At 39.7% G+C, this 17685-nt stretch overlaps 1 protein-coding gene across 1 annotated transcript in view; it reads right to left on the bottom strand.

Annotated features, from left to right (window-relative positions):
* The window catches only part of frk (fyn-related Src family tyrosine kinase), a 29190-nt gene extending 14171 nt beyond the window's left edge, over window positions 1-15019 (bottom strand). Inside the window, exons 1-3 of the mRNA XM_038271759.1 lie at window positions 14855-15019; window positions 14353-14777; window positions 2801-2922 (exon numbers count right to left, since the gene is read on the bottom strand). Of these exons, the coding sequence (XP_038127687.1) occupies window positions 2801-2922; window positions 14353-14762 (532 nt within the window). The 5' untranslated portion in view covers window positions 14763-14777; window positions 14855-15019. The remainder of the gene's footprint in view (window positions 1-2800; window positions 2923-14352; window positions 14778-14854) is intronic.
* Window positions 15020-17685: the final 2666 nt, after the last annotated feature.

The raw sequence follows: 17685 nt of genomic DNA, 5'->3' as shown, positions 1-17685 counted from the left end.
GTTGAGAAGTATGCCAGCATATGCTAATACGTGGGGCATAAGTTCCAGGTCAGTTATCTGATGGTGGACCTACGTTCAGTGTCAGTTACTCATCAGTCGTGGCGTCTAGCTTATCCAAAACCTCTGAATAACTTATGCATAACTTCTGCGCATCTTATCCAGAACTTCAATGCATATCAACGCATCTGACGTGTTCCAGACGAGCACTGAACGCATTTCTAACTTCCAGCTACTAGGGTTGTCACGATACTAAACTTCAACTCGATACAGATACCGGGGAAAATATTCGATACTCGATACCAATTTCGATACCACAAGGATAAAAACAAAGACTCCAAAATTCTACAGAAATATTTACATTAATAAATAAAATACAATAAATAAACACAATAAAGGTTGTATGCTGTGCACAATATTAAGCAAGCTTGATAAAAAACTTTAACTCTGACCCTTAAAATTAAGTGTTCCTTCCTTGGCTATGCTTTGCACACATAGCAATGACACTAGCCAAACTGGTTAAGAAACTAAAATAATTCTCAGCAGCTGCACCTGTTACAAAAAAAAAAAAGTCTGAAACTGAAAAGAGCACAGAATTATTCAATCACACAGTGTTCTGGAAGTGCATTTTCCTCTTCTGCACTTTAGATGAATGACTGCTTAGGTGCCACTGGTGGTGGCACTGTATCAATACTTTTAAAAACGAGTATTGTATCCAGATACAACGTTTCAGTATCGATACTTTTTTGAGTATCGATACTTTTGACAACCCTACCAGCTACTGTATCATGGCGTATTGGCAGCGTTTTGGTATAAAGGGGGTTCAAAGGAGGAGCTCCTGACAAACTTCCTAGCAGACTTGATGCTTCTTATACCATCTTTTTATGCAGGCTTGGCGCCTCTGGGCGCATCGTTGCACCCCTCAAAACACTGGCTTGTGCATCATTTCATGGGCATCACGCTGTCGTGTGTTATGCAAAAGTTAGGCTGTCATTGGACACAAGTGCTGGACTCGTTATGAATACTCTTATTTATATACCCAAAATTGGGGAACAAAAAAAAAAAAACAAAAAAAAAAACATAGCAAGACTGGCTAAATCGTTAAGGTGTGACAGGGATTGTAGATGGAAAACTTTGACCCCATCTGGCTGGATGATGGGGTTGGATTGTTTCTGTAAAATGAGTTGTGAATTGGTGCTATTTAAATAAAACTGAATTGAATATAATCTACAGTAGCAGCCATTCAAAATCCCAGTCAAATGGTGGCCTACTCCCCTGCGACTCCCAGCTAAATCCCCTCTAACTTCCAGTCACTGGCCTTCTCCTGGGCGTGCATATTTTTTTTACCGACTCCACCCTTTCACTGAATTACAGGGTCTGACCAGGAGATGATGCTACTCTTTAGATCTTAATGTCCACAAATCATGAAAGAATATATTTGTACAAAGATTGATGTTTAAAAAGGATTTGTAGGGGACCAGCGAAGGGCCCATCAAGGAAAGTGGGGAAATTTTGAATGGCTAGTACTGTACATCCAGATTAAATGATGCCTATTAATCCAAGTATCGATAAATATTTCTCTTTAAACCTGTGATTGGTACAAGCTCATTGGAGCAATATTGTTTTGCCAGAAAAAAATGCTTAAAAGTTTAATCCCTTAACTTAAGTTTGGGGTAAATCCTGGTCTTAAAGTCAGCTGATAACGGGATGTGACCATCTCGAATAGAGAGTCAGAATTATGATTTCTACAACCATCACCAGGTTGGTTCTTTAACGAAACGTATGGAAATGGCAAGAAGGCCCAGTGATGGTGGCTTATTCTAAAAACAGTTCAATTAGCTACATTTCTGGTGTGGTTGTCCTATATTGTTTATTCTTCCTGGAACCTCTTTAAGGCTTTTCTTTTCATGTCAGGAGCAGCTTGCATGCACTGCAGCATGAATGCATTGGTATGTTCTCAGTAAAGTTCTGCATTTAATAGATGACAGGCTAACAGCTAGCAGCAGTCATGGGTGTCTTTGATGACACTAAGCTCTTTGAAGAGAAGACTACGTTTGGAAGTTATTTCAGTGAAATGCCAGAGAGTTTTCTGTTGCTCATTTGCCTGTAAGCTCAAAATGAGGTGGTGATGTTTATTACAGGTAGCTCTGATCCATCCATTCAGGACTTAAAATGCTCTGTGTGAAAGATAATGGCCAACACTGCCCACTTTATCAGGATAAATGAGGAAGGATGTTACCGCGAGGTCTGAAGAGGCCGAGAGGGGAGGTGTTTTGGAGATATTCCCCCAGGGACAGGGTTCCAACAGCAGTTACCATAAGTGTTTTAAAATAATACTCCTATATTCATACTTAAAAAGACTAAAAGCCTAAATGGGCAAAAAAGAAAAAAAAAATCAGCAGGTTTTAATCTGTTTTTTTTTTTTTATTTAAAAATGTTTAAATGACATCAATAATCAAATAATGAAAGTACCGTAAAAGAATTACTGTCTTTGCCTACTTTTGATAAGGGACCATGAAACAAACCGAGTGCTAGAAATGAACAAGGTCAAACCGCAATGAAAGATTAGACACACCAAGATAAAGCTTTCAATCAGCTTTTACAGGAACTTCTATTTATTCACCTTGATAAAATTCCCACCATCAGTCACTGGCAGCAGTTTAACTGGCTGAACATAGCTGGGATTGTTGGGGGATGTGTGTTTTAGGACAAAGAAAGTAGTGTGTGGCTTACTGAGGACCAGGGTCTTCTGGTTGAATCACATAGAAATATTTCCTTTATGCTTTTTTTTGTGATTGTTTACCTGAGAGAGAGAGCTCCCCTTTCAGACTTTCAGAGTTTCTGACAAGGAATGCACCTTCCGCATTCCCTTCTGCTAGCAGCAACTTCTCTGCATCCTGCCGCTTGGTGTCTGGGAAATACCATCTAGAAGAGGGTTAGGGAAAAGAAAAAAGAAAAAACTGTGAGAGTCAATTAAAATTTGACTTTTTTCTAAAAGACAAAAAAAAAAAAAAACTAATTAATTGATTTTTAGCCTATCAATTTATCCTGGTTTGGATTTTTGGCAGATAGTTTGGTGGTTTATTAATCTGGAGTTCCTCAAGGCTGCATTCTCAGGCCACTTTCGTTTAAATCCATTCAGATCAAGATTAGGTCTGATATTTGAACATTTGGTAATTATTTTATTATCAGTATGCTGTAACATCTTTTTAAAGGAGAAGTCCGGTCATATTCAGAATTCTGAAACTTCAGAAAGGTGAAATAACTCTTTTTTTTCCACTTTTACCCGATGTATTCCAGCATCCAGCTGCCATGCACGTGGGCATTGTCAGTTTCACTATAGCTCTGGTGAATTTCAATGGTGAAGTCCTCTGGAAATCTTCAATCATTGTTGTTGATTGCAGATGTGTCTAGTAGTTCCCATTGATTTAGCTTGTAAAGCGGGGAGAATGGCGCTAGGCTTACCGCACCGTGACGTCACTGCTGGAAGATGGCAGGAGGGAGGGGTTACTATATTTGGGCAAAAATGGCCGCTCCCAGACTCAGTGATCATGATGAAAATTATAATTATAATTTTTTTACTGATTAGCCAACATATTAGTTTTAGTTATAAAAAATGATCCATTGATCATTCCTTGGTGAACAGACTTTTCCTTTAAAAGCACAATTCAGACACAGTTGTGGAATTGAATTGAATTTGAACTTCTTGGGGTATTACTGAGACTATTCCTGGTCGGCCTCTCTTCTTGGCTTCCTTTTTGCAGCCTACTGCTCTTTTGTCAACATAAAACACCAAATGCTGCACAATCCTGGCAACTCTCATCTGATTGGCTCAGAAACCAGGAAGTAAACACGAGCCACACACTGAACAGAAGCAGTTCTGCGCCGTGTTTCTAGGTTCTAAAAAAAATAACTTCACTAATATGTTCCTCGTGGTTAGGACTGATTGTTTATTGGGAATGAATCGCACAAAGGAATATTCAAGTTTTGGTGTTAACAGCAGCAAAAAGATTATAGAAAAACGGTCACAAATATGGACCTTAGAAATTTTTTTTAGAATAAAATAGTGAAGAGTTAAAAGATAAACAATGAAATACTGTACTCTAAAGTGTTTTAACAATATAAAAACTGTGCATCTGGAGTATATAACATTTATGCATTAAAAATAGCAACATATTGCAAAGAAAACTATTTATCAGCAGGGATGAACTTTTAGTTTGTTCAAAGCAATGAAGTTTATGAAGTCCAACAACCACTAAGAGAGAAAGATCTGCGATAACACACGTGGAGCATACTGCTAATAGTTTCCAGTTTAAGACTCCTCTATTTCCTGGAATGAATTACTACTTTACAGGTGAGTCAGCAGCAAACATTTCCAATAGAAACCTATAAAACAGCTATGGGTTGGGACAGGTAATGGTGACTCTCAATAGTGCAACAAACACATTTTTTGTTTAGGTTTTTACACTACTGGATTAAAATTTAACTGTTGACTCTTTGAGTAACATCCCAGTGAAAACAAAAATCTTTTAACAAAAGGCTGTCAAGCATCTGGAAACATCAGGACCGTGGCTAAACTGTTAAGACTTGTATCAACTAATGTCTGATCTTAAATTATGAGCTTGTAATTATGGCATACAGCAAATGATGTTTGTCTGCTTCTGTCTCCTTGAACCCCAGTCGGCCTCAGCAGATGGCTGCTCACACTGAGCCTGGTTCTGCTGGAGGTTTCTTCCTGTTAAAACGGAGTTTTTCCTCTCCACTGTCACTACAAGCATGCTTAGTGTGAGGGATTGCCTTCAAATCAATGAATCGATGCAATCAACTGGTTTTCTTTAAATAGAAAACTTTGAATCAATCTGACCCGTTGAACTGGTGAACTGTAAAGTGCCTTGAGATGACATGTGTTGTGAATTGGCCCTATAGAAATAAACTGAATAGAATAGTCTCCATTGCTACATGGATGCTATTGCTGGTGTGACGGATTGCTTCAAAGCCAACCACACTATGCAAGCTGCTGCTACATATTTCACTATGCAAGTTAGTGACTGGGTAGAATCAGCTGCATTTCCTTAAATAGAACATTTTTAACCCAATCTCTATCATTTGCTTTAACCGACTTAAGTGTTTTGAAATTATGTGCAGCGAACTGGTTTATATAAATAAACTAGGGGAGCAATTTATTGATTAATGAATTTATCTGCAGCTGATTAATCATATTTGACCAACTTATAATTGATAAGCAGCTATTTTCTACAAAAAAAAGAGAGTTTTTGTCTTGTGTCCAGAGGATCTGTCCTATCTGAAGGGAAGGGGTTTCCCTTAAAACTTCCAAAGGGGTGGACCCCTTCGTCTGTTTCAATTTGCATGCCTTCCAAGCCAAAACAATGCTTTGTTGGGCTACTGTATAAAACCTGAAACTAAACACCAATTCTGACATTTTGAATTGAAAAAGCTTCTTGGATGAGAAGCAAAATGTCTTCAAACTTTGAAACAAAGGGATTGCTTTTTGTTTTTTACATTTTTGAAACAGTGAATCTCTGCTTATGAATGAACTGCTGCACCCTCTAGTGAAAAAAACAACAACTATTGGAAGCAAAAGGAATAACTGCTGCTCTAGAAGGAATATGAAAGAACAAGCATCCAGGAGTTTTTTTGCCTTGTGTTTGGTGGGGAAGGGTTTGGGATGATGATCTGCATCACACTTGTAAACATATTTGCACTACATGGTGAATATTTAAATCCCTTTAAATAAAGTTCATCTCAGTGTTTTCTACTGCATTTTTCACCACATTTATTCATTTCATTGCAGTTCTTTGAACCTTCCATATCAATGCCTTTTGCACCATGACGTTAAACAGGTTTTCCTTTTCTCCTACATTGTTAACATTCTGATCACTGCTGCACTTTAAAAATGGAAATGTTAATTTCACTGCTGTGAGAAAATTAGTCTAAGGAGGGAGGTGTCTGAAACTAAAATCATGGCTTCAACAGGGATCTAACTGGAGGTACCGATTTCATTGCTCCCATCCATTGTTGTAAGGTCAAATAGGTTTGACCTTACAACAACAGGATATGGGAAAGAATATGAACTATGAAACAAAGTCATATGGGGTAAAACGCTGTGTTTTCAGACATTTTGTGAAATAATCATCCCCAATGGAGGAGCACAGACCAACTGCGCCCCCTCAGCCGGGAAAGAAACAGAATGTCTGCATATTTCCTTCTTCAACAGGAGAAACTAGAACTCTTCCACTGAGTTTTAAAATGTTGCTGGTGGTATTTGACACAGTTAATGAAATGATGCTTGTGTGGAACTTGGAATGTGTGTGTTTTTACATCCTGCTGCAAGGCTTGAATGATGACAGGTCTCGTTATTATTTAAAGCTTTGTAAATGACAAGAGACCTAGCTGAGAATGAGAAAAATCTGCATTTTCCTTCCAGTCACAGAGCCCGGGGCTGACATACAGTAGCAGCCATTCAAAATGCAGAATGGCAGCAAAATCCCCTCCATCTTCCAGCTTCTGCAGTGACCCCCTCTTGCATATTCCTTTCACTGAATTACAGGGTCTGACCATTAGATGATGCTTCTCTTTAGATCTTAATGTCCACAAATCATGACAGAAATAATATTTTAGTACAAATATTGATGTTTAAAAGGAATTGTAGGGAACCAGCCAAGGAAAGTGGGGACATTTTGAATGGCTGCTACTGTATAAACCACCTATGCAGGTGTTTCTTTTTGTGATGCTCTAAAGCAAGTTTCTTCATGTCTGTTAGCCATAAGTATTTAGGTTTACAACATAGTTTATTTATTTGTTCTCTTTAAAAAGATTTTACTGATCGCCAGCTTTCATATGCACATCCTTCAGATATGGATCTGATGTATTATTTATGGTGAATAATGGTACTTTGTGAAACTTTAAGGTAAAATAAGCAGCTTGTTAGCCTAGAAATTCTCTCAAACACTTCCATCCATTTATTGTGTGCATCCATTATTAGCTTCCTGCTGCCATTTTAACAGTTCCTACCTCTCAAGAATAATATCACATGGTATTAAGAATCTAAACCTATTAAGAATGATTGGACATCAACACTTTGAGATTTTGGTTTAATTAAAATAATGTTTTATCCAATATCTATTAGGGGTGGAATGATTCACAAAATCCACGGTTCGGTTCGATTCACGGTTTCTGGTCACGGTTTTCGGTTCGATTCGATACATGTTGATTGTTACACCGAAATCCCATAAATATTTATGAAATTAATGAAAAAATCCCCCCAAAAATAATGGATTGTAATTATTTTAAATGATCCGCAGAAACCCTGGATCATTTCCGTATCTTTTGCTGCTTTGAATTTAATCATCTGGCGCATGCCCTCTACCATCTCCAAGGAACTCAGAGGGGAGCGGACGGGAGCCACAGCGGGGGCTGTAGGCTTTGCTTTGAGCAGCCGGTCTGGAGCGCAGCGGGGCGGAGCGGGGGTTACTGACGGAGTATGTGGGATTTCGGGGTTAGCATGACATGTTGCTGTTAGCATAAACAAAACGTGTTGCACAATGCTTGCACACTGTTCCACAACTTTCTTTCCGCTGTCATCGTAGGTCACTCTAAATGCAAAGTGGTCCCATACAGCAGACCTATAAAGTGCTGCTGGCGCGTCTTCCAACTATGGTTCTTTCCCACTCCCCAGTCCGACACAATTCTCCACAACAACAGATTTTTTTCCCCTGCTACACCCGGCTACGCTGCTTCGCTTCTTTTTCTTCTTGTTTACTACTGGCGGTTGGCTTTGGTCGCAGTACCGCCACCTTCTGCTCTGGAGTGTAATCACTTCCTCTATGAGAAAAAGGAGCAGCGCATGAACCGAACGAAACACACGCGAACCGAACCGAGACAGTCGAACCGAACGATTCTGACGGTTTTCATAAATCGTCCCATCCCTAATATTTATCTGTTTGATTTTTATTATGATTTGGTTTCAAACCACATTCCAATAAGTTTCAGAGCTTATTCAACCTCATCCAAGCTTTTAATGATGAACTGAGCTGGATGTTTCTTCCAGTGAAAAGGGAGTTTTTCCTCTCCACTGTCACTACAAGCATGCTTAGTGTGAGGGATTGCTGAAGAGTCAATGAGTCGATGCAATCAGCTGGTTTTGCTTAGATAGAAAACTTTGAATCAATCTGACTGGATGATCTGGTGAACTGGAAAGTGCCTTGAGATGACATGTGTTGTGAATTGGTGCTATAGAAATAAACTGAATAGAACTTTGGCTCTCTGAACTGAACTGTCATGTAATTAATTATTGGTAATAGTTTTTAATTAATTACATCAGCCCCTTTTCCTCTTCATGGACATGGCTAATTAGAGTTTCTTAAAGAGTTTGAACTGTATTGTTACAAGTTTTTAAATTGGTTAGAATAAGAGTTCAATTATTTTGTTAATAAATTATTAGATTTTGAATAGAGGAGGTTTTCGCTGCCAATTTAAATAACTTATCTGTCATTCTAACAATCCAGACTATGGCCATGTGTTTACAGGACAAAATATGATGGATGGAAAAGAATTTGATAAATTATTAACTGGGAGCATATAAGTACACGTTTGTTTCTCAGGGGCTTTCCTTCCTTGTAAAAATGGGATCATTTTAACCATGTTCATTAGGTTAAACTCCAGAGAAAAAACTCACAGTTTCATACTTCATATTTCAGTTGTTTTCTAATGCAGCTCATGGTATTAGAATCTAATCATTGGATCCCAATGAACATCCACATGTGTCTCCAAAACCTTGATCCGGATATTCCAAAAAATGTTTAAAACAATCCACCGGACTCAACACTATTCCTGACATTTTGAATTGAAAAAGCTTCCTGGATGGGAAGTGAAACGTCTTCAAACTTGGAAACAAAGTCCAGCAGATTGTGTTTTTTTTAACTCTTTTTGGAATGACTATGACCTTGATGACTGAGAATCTTCACCAGCACCTTGAACCGGATAAAACAACAGCCGACTAGAAGCAGGTCAAGTCGTCACCAGAGGGAAGGTCTAATTTCCTGCCTGACTGAAAAGCTGAAATGGTTGCTTGAGTCAGTGAGCAGAGATGCCTGTGCGATGGCGGCATACCTCAGCGTCTTAGTCATGGAACTTTTTGTTCAGCCTGTAAATCAGGTTTGCTACTGAGGAAAGGTTTAATCTATTGCATGCCAGGACCAAACAAGAAAACTCTTTTATTCTTGTGAAGAAGTCAGCATAAACTAGATAATAGCTTGGTGCAAACAAGTGGTTCAACCTGTAGCTTAGGGTGCAACCCTTCTCTTTGTTTGACTTCCCTATGAGCTTTTATTTCCATCTGTAAAGCTGCAGTCGCTACATTAGATCCCTACCAAACAGGAGTTGACCCTGATTCCAGCTGTTCCCTAGAAAAGACTGGAGCTTTTTTACTGAGGAGTTCAATGTCCAGCATCCACCAGGAAGAGGATTTTAATCCGATCCTGTGTGTTTGACTCTACTGAGGAGTGATTGGGCTGTGAGAAAAACCTTCCTGGTCTGATAATACATTTTATAGCCTTTTACTGGCATCACAACAGATATAAAATTGACAAACATGATCCAATTTTTTAGATAAATATAAAACCCTGATTCACACACACTGTGGCAGTGATTTAGTTTGTCCTGGACTCCAAGGGTTTGCGAATCTAAAGCTAATATTTATCAAAATAACTCAGTTAAAACTTTTTGTTTTTCGATCATCAATAATATAAAGTCTTTAAAACGACAAAAGTGGAAACTAATCATTTCTATGATATATACAGGTGCTGGTCATAAAATTAGAATATCATGAAAAAGTAGATTGATTTCAGTAATTCCATTTAAAAAGTGAAACTTGTATATTATATTCATACATTACATACAAACTCATATATTTCAGATGTTTATTTTGTTTAATTTTGATGATTACAAATGACAACAAATGAAAATCTCAAATTCATCATATCAGAAAATTAGAATATTACTGAAGACCAATAAAAACAAAGGATTTATAGAAATGTTGGCCAACTGAAAGTATGAACATGAAAAGTATGAGCATGTACAGCACTCAGTATTTAGTTGGGCCTCCTTTGGCCTGTATTACTGCAGCAATGCGGCGTGGCATGGAGTCGATCAGTCTGTGGCACCGCTCAGATGTTATGATAGCCCAGGTTGCTCTAATAGTGGCTTTTAGCTCTTCTGAATTGTTGGGTCTGGTGTATTGCATCTTCTTCTTCACAATACCCCATAGATTTTCTATGGGGTTAAGGTCAGGAGAGTTTGCTGGCCAATTAAGAACAGGGATACCATGGTCCTTCAACCAGGTACTGGTAGCTTTGGCACTGTGTGCAGGTGCCAAGTCCTGTTGGAAAATGAAATCTGCATCTCCAAAAAGTTGGTCAGCTGCAGGAAGCATGAAGTGCTCTAAAACTTCCTGGTATGTGGCTGCGTTGACCCTGGACCTCAGAAAACACAATGGACCAACACCAGCAGATGACATGGCACCCCAAACCATCACTGACTGTGGAAACTTTACACTGGACTTCAAGCAACGTGGATGAAGTGCCTCTCTTCTTTTCCTCCAGACTCTGGGACCTTGATTTCCAAAGGAAATGCAAAATTTACTTTCATCAGAGAACATGACTTTGGACCACTCACCAGCAGTCCAGTCCTGTTTCTCTTTAGCCCAGGCAAGACGCTTCTGACGCTGTCTGTGGTTCAAGAGTGGCTTGACACAAGGAATGCGACAGCAGAAACCCATGTCTTTCATACGTCTGTGTGTGGTGGTTCTTGAAGCACTCACTCCAGCTGCAGTCCACTCTTTGTGAATCTCCCCCACATTTTTGAAGGGGTTTTGTTTCACAATCCTCTCCAGGGTGCGGTTATCTCTCTTGCTTGTACACTTTTTTCGACCACATCTTTTCCTTCCCTTCGCCTCTCTATTAATGTGCTTGGACACTGAGCTCTGTGAACAGCCAGCCTCTTTAGCGATGACCTTTTGTGTCTTGCCCTCCTTGTGCAAGGTGTCGATGGTCGTCTTTTGGACAACTGTCAAGTCAGCAGTCTTCCCCATGATTGTGTAGCCTATAGAACTAGACTGAAAGACCATTTAAAGGCTTTTGCAGGTGGTTTGAGTTAATTAGCTGATTAGAGTGTGGCACCAGGGGCCATCAATTTTGAACCTTTTCACAATATTCTAATTTTCTGATATGATGAATTTGAGATTTTTATCTGTTGTCATTTGTAATCATCAAAATTAAACAAAATAAACATCTGAAATATATGAGTTTGTATGTAATGTATGAATATAATATACAAGTTTCACTTTTTAAATGGAATTACTGAAATCAATCTACTTTTTCATGATATTCTAATTTTATGACCAGCACCTGTATACTAACAAAAAGCCTTACATATTAGCATTTTAATCAGGCTAATTAAAAAGCCTTCCTGTTAGCTTCAACTCTCTTTTTCCCTTCTACTGGCTTTTATTCTTTTTTAAATTCTCTTTTCTAGTCCAGTTGTTTTACAAATGTTTTGGCTTTTATTTTTCTTCTATTTTATTATCTAATGGATGTAAAGCACTTAGAATAGTCCACCTACTGAATTATGCGGTACCAATAAAATGGTCTTCCCTCTAACCAGCTGACAGCTTTTCTAGGGCCCGGGACAGTCTTTTTGGGGCCCTCTGAATCTACTGGCAGTTCATTTGCCATCTCTAAGAAAGGCTTCCTTTTTGCCATTACAAACATTCACTCTATCAGAATCAGTCACTTTTGTTGGCCATAATGCAGGATCATTGAAATCAGTGGCGTGATCTGTCTCTGAGCTGCTGTGCTCAGACTCTCCCATCAGGCAGAAAAGTCCCTCCACCTGCACAGCGTTATCAGTACGGTCGGCTCTCTGTCTCCTCCTCAAACACACGCCGTCTCTCCCCCGGACCCTGAAGGTGCAACGGGAGACCTGCAGTGCTGTCCTCCCGTCTCCCCCTCAGCCTCAGCTGGCTCCCCCCTTACACTAGCTAGCGGATGCAATACATTAAATCCCATTGATAAACGCCTTGCTTCTTACCTGGCTCTGAATGGGCATCATTCTTCTGCAATTCTGTTCCTGGATCTGTTCCTGACTCATCCTCAGTTTATCTTTAATATTTACCCATAAAATCTCTCAAGCCTTTGGTGTCATCTTCCCTTTTTCTGTTCTACGCGCCGGGGAGATTATATATATATATATATATATATAGTTACTTTAATATTAAATAATTGTATCACATATTTTCTGAAAAATTACTTCTGCCTGTATTTTTAATGGTCAAAATGTCAATTTTGGGCCCCCCTCGCTCTAACCTTTGACCTATTTTCTGTTTATTTCCTCAGCTTCACAGTGAGAATGGCCTTCCAGTAAGAGAGGTGATGTGTCGTCACTACTAAACCAACCTGACCTGCCGTCCACACATCAGCTGCTGGAACCAGATCTGATCTAAATGACATCATCAATTGTTACTGAATGGAAATAGTTTTTGGTTTCAGTAAAATGACAGCAGAATGGTGGTGGTTTTAGATCATGGCCAGGGTGGGAAAAGCGTGGGTTTTTTTTCCCCTCCATCAGCAGCGAATTTTAAAATAGAACATGTGACATAATTGCTGCATAAGGTGCAGGGTAGAGACCCCTGATCTAGCAGATGAGAACCGTAATCTCAATCCTGCTAAAGCTAAAAGTTTAACATCTTAATTTTAAAATTATTATTTAAGTAAAGTCTAAAGGTAAATTCTCACATTTTTCCAAGAAACCGAATAGTTACAGTTTCTGTGCCAGTTTATCATCATCAGAAATAAATGTGTAAAATCCATCATGAGGGCCCATAACAGGATGCAGGACTACTGTGGCACTGGCGCCACGCTCCAAAACCATCTAATCAAGTGCATGCATCGTTCCCCAGATAAGGGTATTAAGCTTTAATATCAATAGATGCTTCATGATTTCTTTGGAAATATTGAAATATATATGGCACAAAAGTATCGATTGTGAATAACTGTTAATTTTACTGTAACAAAGTCAACCTTTTTCAAGCGATTTATCAGGTTCTTATTTAAGGACACATACCTATCCTGTGTAATAAAAAACACTGATCTCTCCTCAGTTTCTGGGCATAAATATTAATCTTTGAAAAATTCACCTATTGATGTTTTTATAAACGTTGAAATCTATTGTTATCCTTTGTTCATTGGGATTTTGATTGATTAATTTGAACTTTTGGTCAGCCCTGGAATAAACTATGAGCTTTTTATCCTCCAGGAAAATGGTGCATCTATTAATTCAGAGGTACGACCACCAGCCATAATATTACTGGACTTTAGAGGAAGTAATTCAAGCTTCAGTTCCGGCATTCCAGATACCTAACGCAAGTTTACTCCACTATCTGACATTCTTTGTTGAACACCAGCGGGGTGAGGGGGGGGTTTACCATTAGGCAATACTAGGCAGTTGCCTTGGGCCCCAAGTTCCTGGGGGCCCCCATAAAGCTCTGTTTACATTTGTAGTTAATACAACTATTCCCTATTTGTGCACATTTATAATTTTGATAGAAATCTTTTTCTAAAATGCATCAGAACTCTTATAATATTAAGTGTGTCTCAGCCCCCCCCTTCAGTGTCCACCATATTGGATCAGTCCATTTGCTGCTCATGTTCAGAAAGGTCCAAACTGACAGCAGCAAACTATATTTAGCCACTTTTCAGACCCCTCTAGCACTTTGATTATAAAAAAGCTCCTAGCGCCAAATCTAGCTACTTTTTTCTGCTAGTGGAGACTTTGGCGCCAACATCTCAAAGCAGCGAACTCTGCTCTCCAGAGCAAGTAGATTGGTAACCCCGCCTCCTGCTCTCCTCTATCTTGTCTGCTGTCATGATTCATGCAGCTATTATTTCATCCAAATGAAAAATGGAGAACAGAGAAGCAGATCATGGCTTGTCTACAGTGAAAAGAAGGACTGGGTTATTTACTTTGGCCTTTTTGGAAACACAGGAAGGAGCAATCAGCTAAGTGAGCTTAATGCTTGGAAAAAATCTGCATCTGTAAGGTGATTAGAAACAGCAACTTCCCCTATAAAGGGTTAACATTTCTCTATAATTGGTCTGTTTTAAGTGTTGTCTTCTCCTATCAGAGGGGCCCCTGCCTGTCTTTTCCAGGGGCCCCTGATTCCCAGCTCAGACAGAGCTCACAAACAGCGCCCTCTAGCGTTACCATGGGTTACTGTCGCAGGAACCTTCATCCTCATCACAGTTGAGAGCATCAGAAGTGATTATTGAGGGAAACACTCACGGTTCAGCATCGATGCTCTCCACAGGGGCCACATAGTTGGCAGGAATGTATCCCTTTGTGTTGGCAGAGATCCCGGTGACGGCCCTGGCGATCCACCACTCCCCGGTGCTGGAGTCCAGGACCTCCAGGACATCCCCGGTGTTAAAGGTCAGATCATCCGCGGTGCGAGCCGTGTAATCAAAGAGCGCGACGTAGCGCGTGCCCTCCACGAACCCCGGGGGTGAGGGCAGGGGCCTGGCTGAGGGCTGGGTCACCTGCGAGTCCAGCTTAGGGGCCACCGCCTGGTTCTGGATGATGGTGATGTCTTTACTCCTCTGACGCTCCTGCTCGGCCTGCTGGGAGGCTTTACAGCAGCAGCAGCAGCAGGCAGCCACTCTGTCCCAGCAGGAGAACTTCCCCTTGCTCCCCATGCTGCTCCTCTGCTCCTCAGTCACAGGGAAGCTGTCCTCCTGCTGCTCCTCAGTCACAGGGAAACTGTCCTCCTCCTGCTGCTCCTCTGCTCCTCAGTCACAGGGAAACTGTCCTCCTCCTGCTGCTCCTCTGCTCCTCAGTCACAGGGAAACTGTCCTCCTCCTGCTGCCATAAAGAGAGAATCAATGAGGGACAGCAGTGACCTTTGACCAACTGCTCTGATGGGAAGCAGGACAGATTAACCTGGGAGGCTTCCTGGTTCACACAGGTGGAAGAAATCACCTGCTGAGGAATGGGGCGGGGCCTGACGTCAGAGCCTCCTGTAGAGAAGATAAGGAGCTAAAGTCCACATTTAACCTTTTCTTTGCATTTTTTTCTTTTATAAACTAGGACAGAGTATTAGGGCCAGGCTAGATCATTTTTATTTTTTGTTTTTATTTATTTAATTATTTAATTAATTTAATTAATTAATTAATTTATTTATTTATTTCCTTATTTGTTAAAAATGCCAAAGTCTAACTTGACGTGATGCTGATTATTCCTCATTTTAGGGAGGAAACTTCTCTTTGTAAGAGTTTTCATAAAATACAACTTGTTTCTCCTAATTCTCATAATGTTGCCACTTTATCTTGTAATCGTAATATTTTATTCTAATAATTTCATGAATTTATTCTCAAAAGAAAAAAAAATCTCCACTCTTGTCTTAATAGTCATAATCCACACAAAAACTTTTTTTTCCTTTATTTTTACAGACAAGTCATTAAAAACAAGTTCTTATTTCCAATGGCGGCCTGATGAGTGGAGTAACCACTTAGGAAAAGAGAAGTAGGGCTAAAATAAATAAATACATTTTTACTGTATAAACTCTTTGACATTATTGATTTTCTCTGAATTTATTATTTAATCTGACAAACTTTATATCCTCTTGTTTCCGTTTTATTTTCTGCTCTTCACTTCTTAAAGCTTTACTTTCATCTTCACCCGGCTAACTCGATGTACATTATTTTTATAAATCCTTTCATAATATAATATTAACAAACAAATCTCCCAACACTAAACCTCCTGATATCTGTGTGTTAAAGTATTTTTTTTTTTACTTTTATTACATTTTGACTTATTCTTTTTTATATGAAAGGCTATAAAGTAGATAATTCTCAACATCCTAAAACTCCAAAGTCTGACTTCAAACATGGTTGAATCTGATATGTTCAATAAAGCTCATTTTAATCTTAGATATATCTTTTATTTCTTTTAATGTTGTAAAAATGTTCCTCCAGGCAGGAAGTAAAGCTTAATACCAGAAACACAGAACCATAAACTGGTTTATATGGTCTCCCTCCTCCTGGGCCAGCCGTCCTTTCTCCTTTATAGAACTTATATCTTGATCAAAGTGACTCTAATCTTAGCATGCTAATAGCTAGGATTAGCATGACCCTCCCACAACACCTGATACTCAAACTAGAAAAACGAGGACTGCGGATCCTGTTGTGAAACTGGAGCGATTGCGGCTCTTTATCATGAACAATGTCACGTTAACATGATGTCATGGCGTCTCCTGAGGAATGCAGGAGATAATGTATGGTTACAATCTATGGAATGCAGTCCGGCCTCTTTTTAAGCTGCTGTCTTCTCTATTCTTTCTTCAAGGTTTTGTCAGTGACACGATTTGTTAGTAATCATTTCCACGGCTTTATTGTTTTGAAGCAATTCAGTCTATATAGCACCAATTCACAACATATGTCATCTCAAGGCACTTTCCAGTTCACCAGATCATCCAGTCAGATTGATTCAAAGTTTTCTATCTAAGGAAAACCAGCTGATTGCATCGACTCATTGACTCTTCAGCAATCCCTCACACTAAGCCGGGCAGACACTGTGTGATATTTTCAATTGTTGCACAAAGCTTCAGTTCAACATGTACGAAAAAAACGCAGGGTTCACAGCTCACGATGTATGCTCTCACACTGTGCGGCCCGATGCTCGAGGTTCTAATTAATCGGCTCGTAGCTCTGCTTCAACAGCAGGGTTTGTCCCGAAAAACCTCACGTCGGCCGACTGAATTTCAGACATGTTTGATTTTCTCCCGACTTTACGATTCCTGATCGGGAGGTGGTCGCCCCTCGTTACCCCCTGTATACTACAGGACGCACAATGAGGCGGAAACTGACCCAGTCAAAAAAGTTCTCAAACGACTGGAGAATCGGCCTGAAAAGGGACAAAGAACATACGGTGTATGCCCGGCTTAAGCATGCTTGTAGCGACAGTGGAGAGAAAAAACACCCTTTTAACAGAAAGAAACCTCCAGCAGAACCAGGCTCAGTGTGAGCGGCCATCTGCTGAGGCCGACTGGGGTTCAAGGAGACAGAAGCAGACATAGAAATCGAAGCATAGATACAAAAGGCAACTGTGAACCAGCTCCACAAGCGGCCCCGTCCAGGAAACACCCAGCCAGGCAGACGAGCTCCAAACCAATTATGCTTGTTGCAATAAAAGAAGCAAGAATACACTGAAAAACAGGCCGATCTCCAACATCTATAAACAAAGGTGTTGATGGCAGCAGCACAGCTGATATTTTATGGAATCAAATCGTTACCATATTTCAAATGAAAAAGCATTTCCAGAAAAGCTTTTTCATTTTAAGAATGTGGCTGCATTGTTTGACTCATAAATGAAATTAGTGATCAATAGAAAGGCCCTCACAGCTGAAGCTCTTTTAGGAAATTATTTGCAGGAAACCAACTTTTAATGAGTTCTCTGAACCGCATGCTTGTGGACATAAGCCAAAAGGAAACACTCTATTTACCGTAGATCTATATCCCAACCATAAACCCATCAATTAATTGGAAAGAGCAATAAACATTAACTGGACTTTGTTCGTTTCCTGATATGGGACATAAAGTGAGACGTTCAGAGTGATCTGTT

Source organism: Cyprinodon tularosa, unplaced genomic scaffold (assembly GCF_016077235.1).
Source record: "Cyprinodon tularosa strain WSP-4 unplaced genomic scaffold, ASM1607723v1 ctg809, whole genome shotgun sequence".
Taxonomy (NCBI): Eukaryota; Metazoa; Chordata; class Actinopteri; order Cyprinodontiformes; family Cyprinodontidae; genus Cyprinodon; species Cyprinodon tularosa.
Note: the sequence above shows the minus strand (reverse complement) of the source record. Positions and strands in the feature narration are given on the sequence as shown.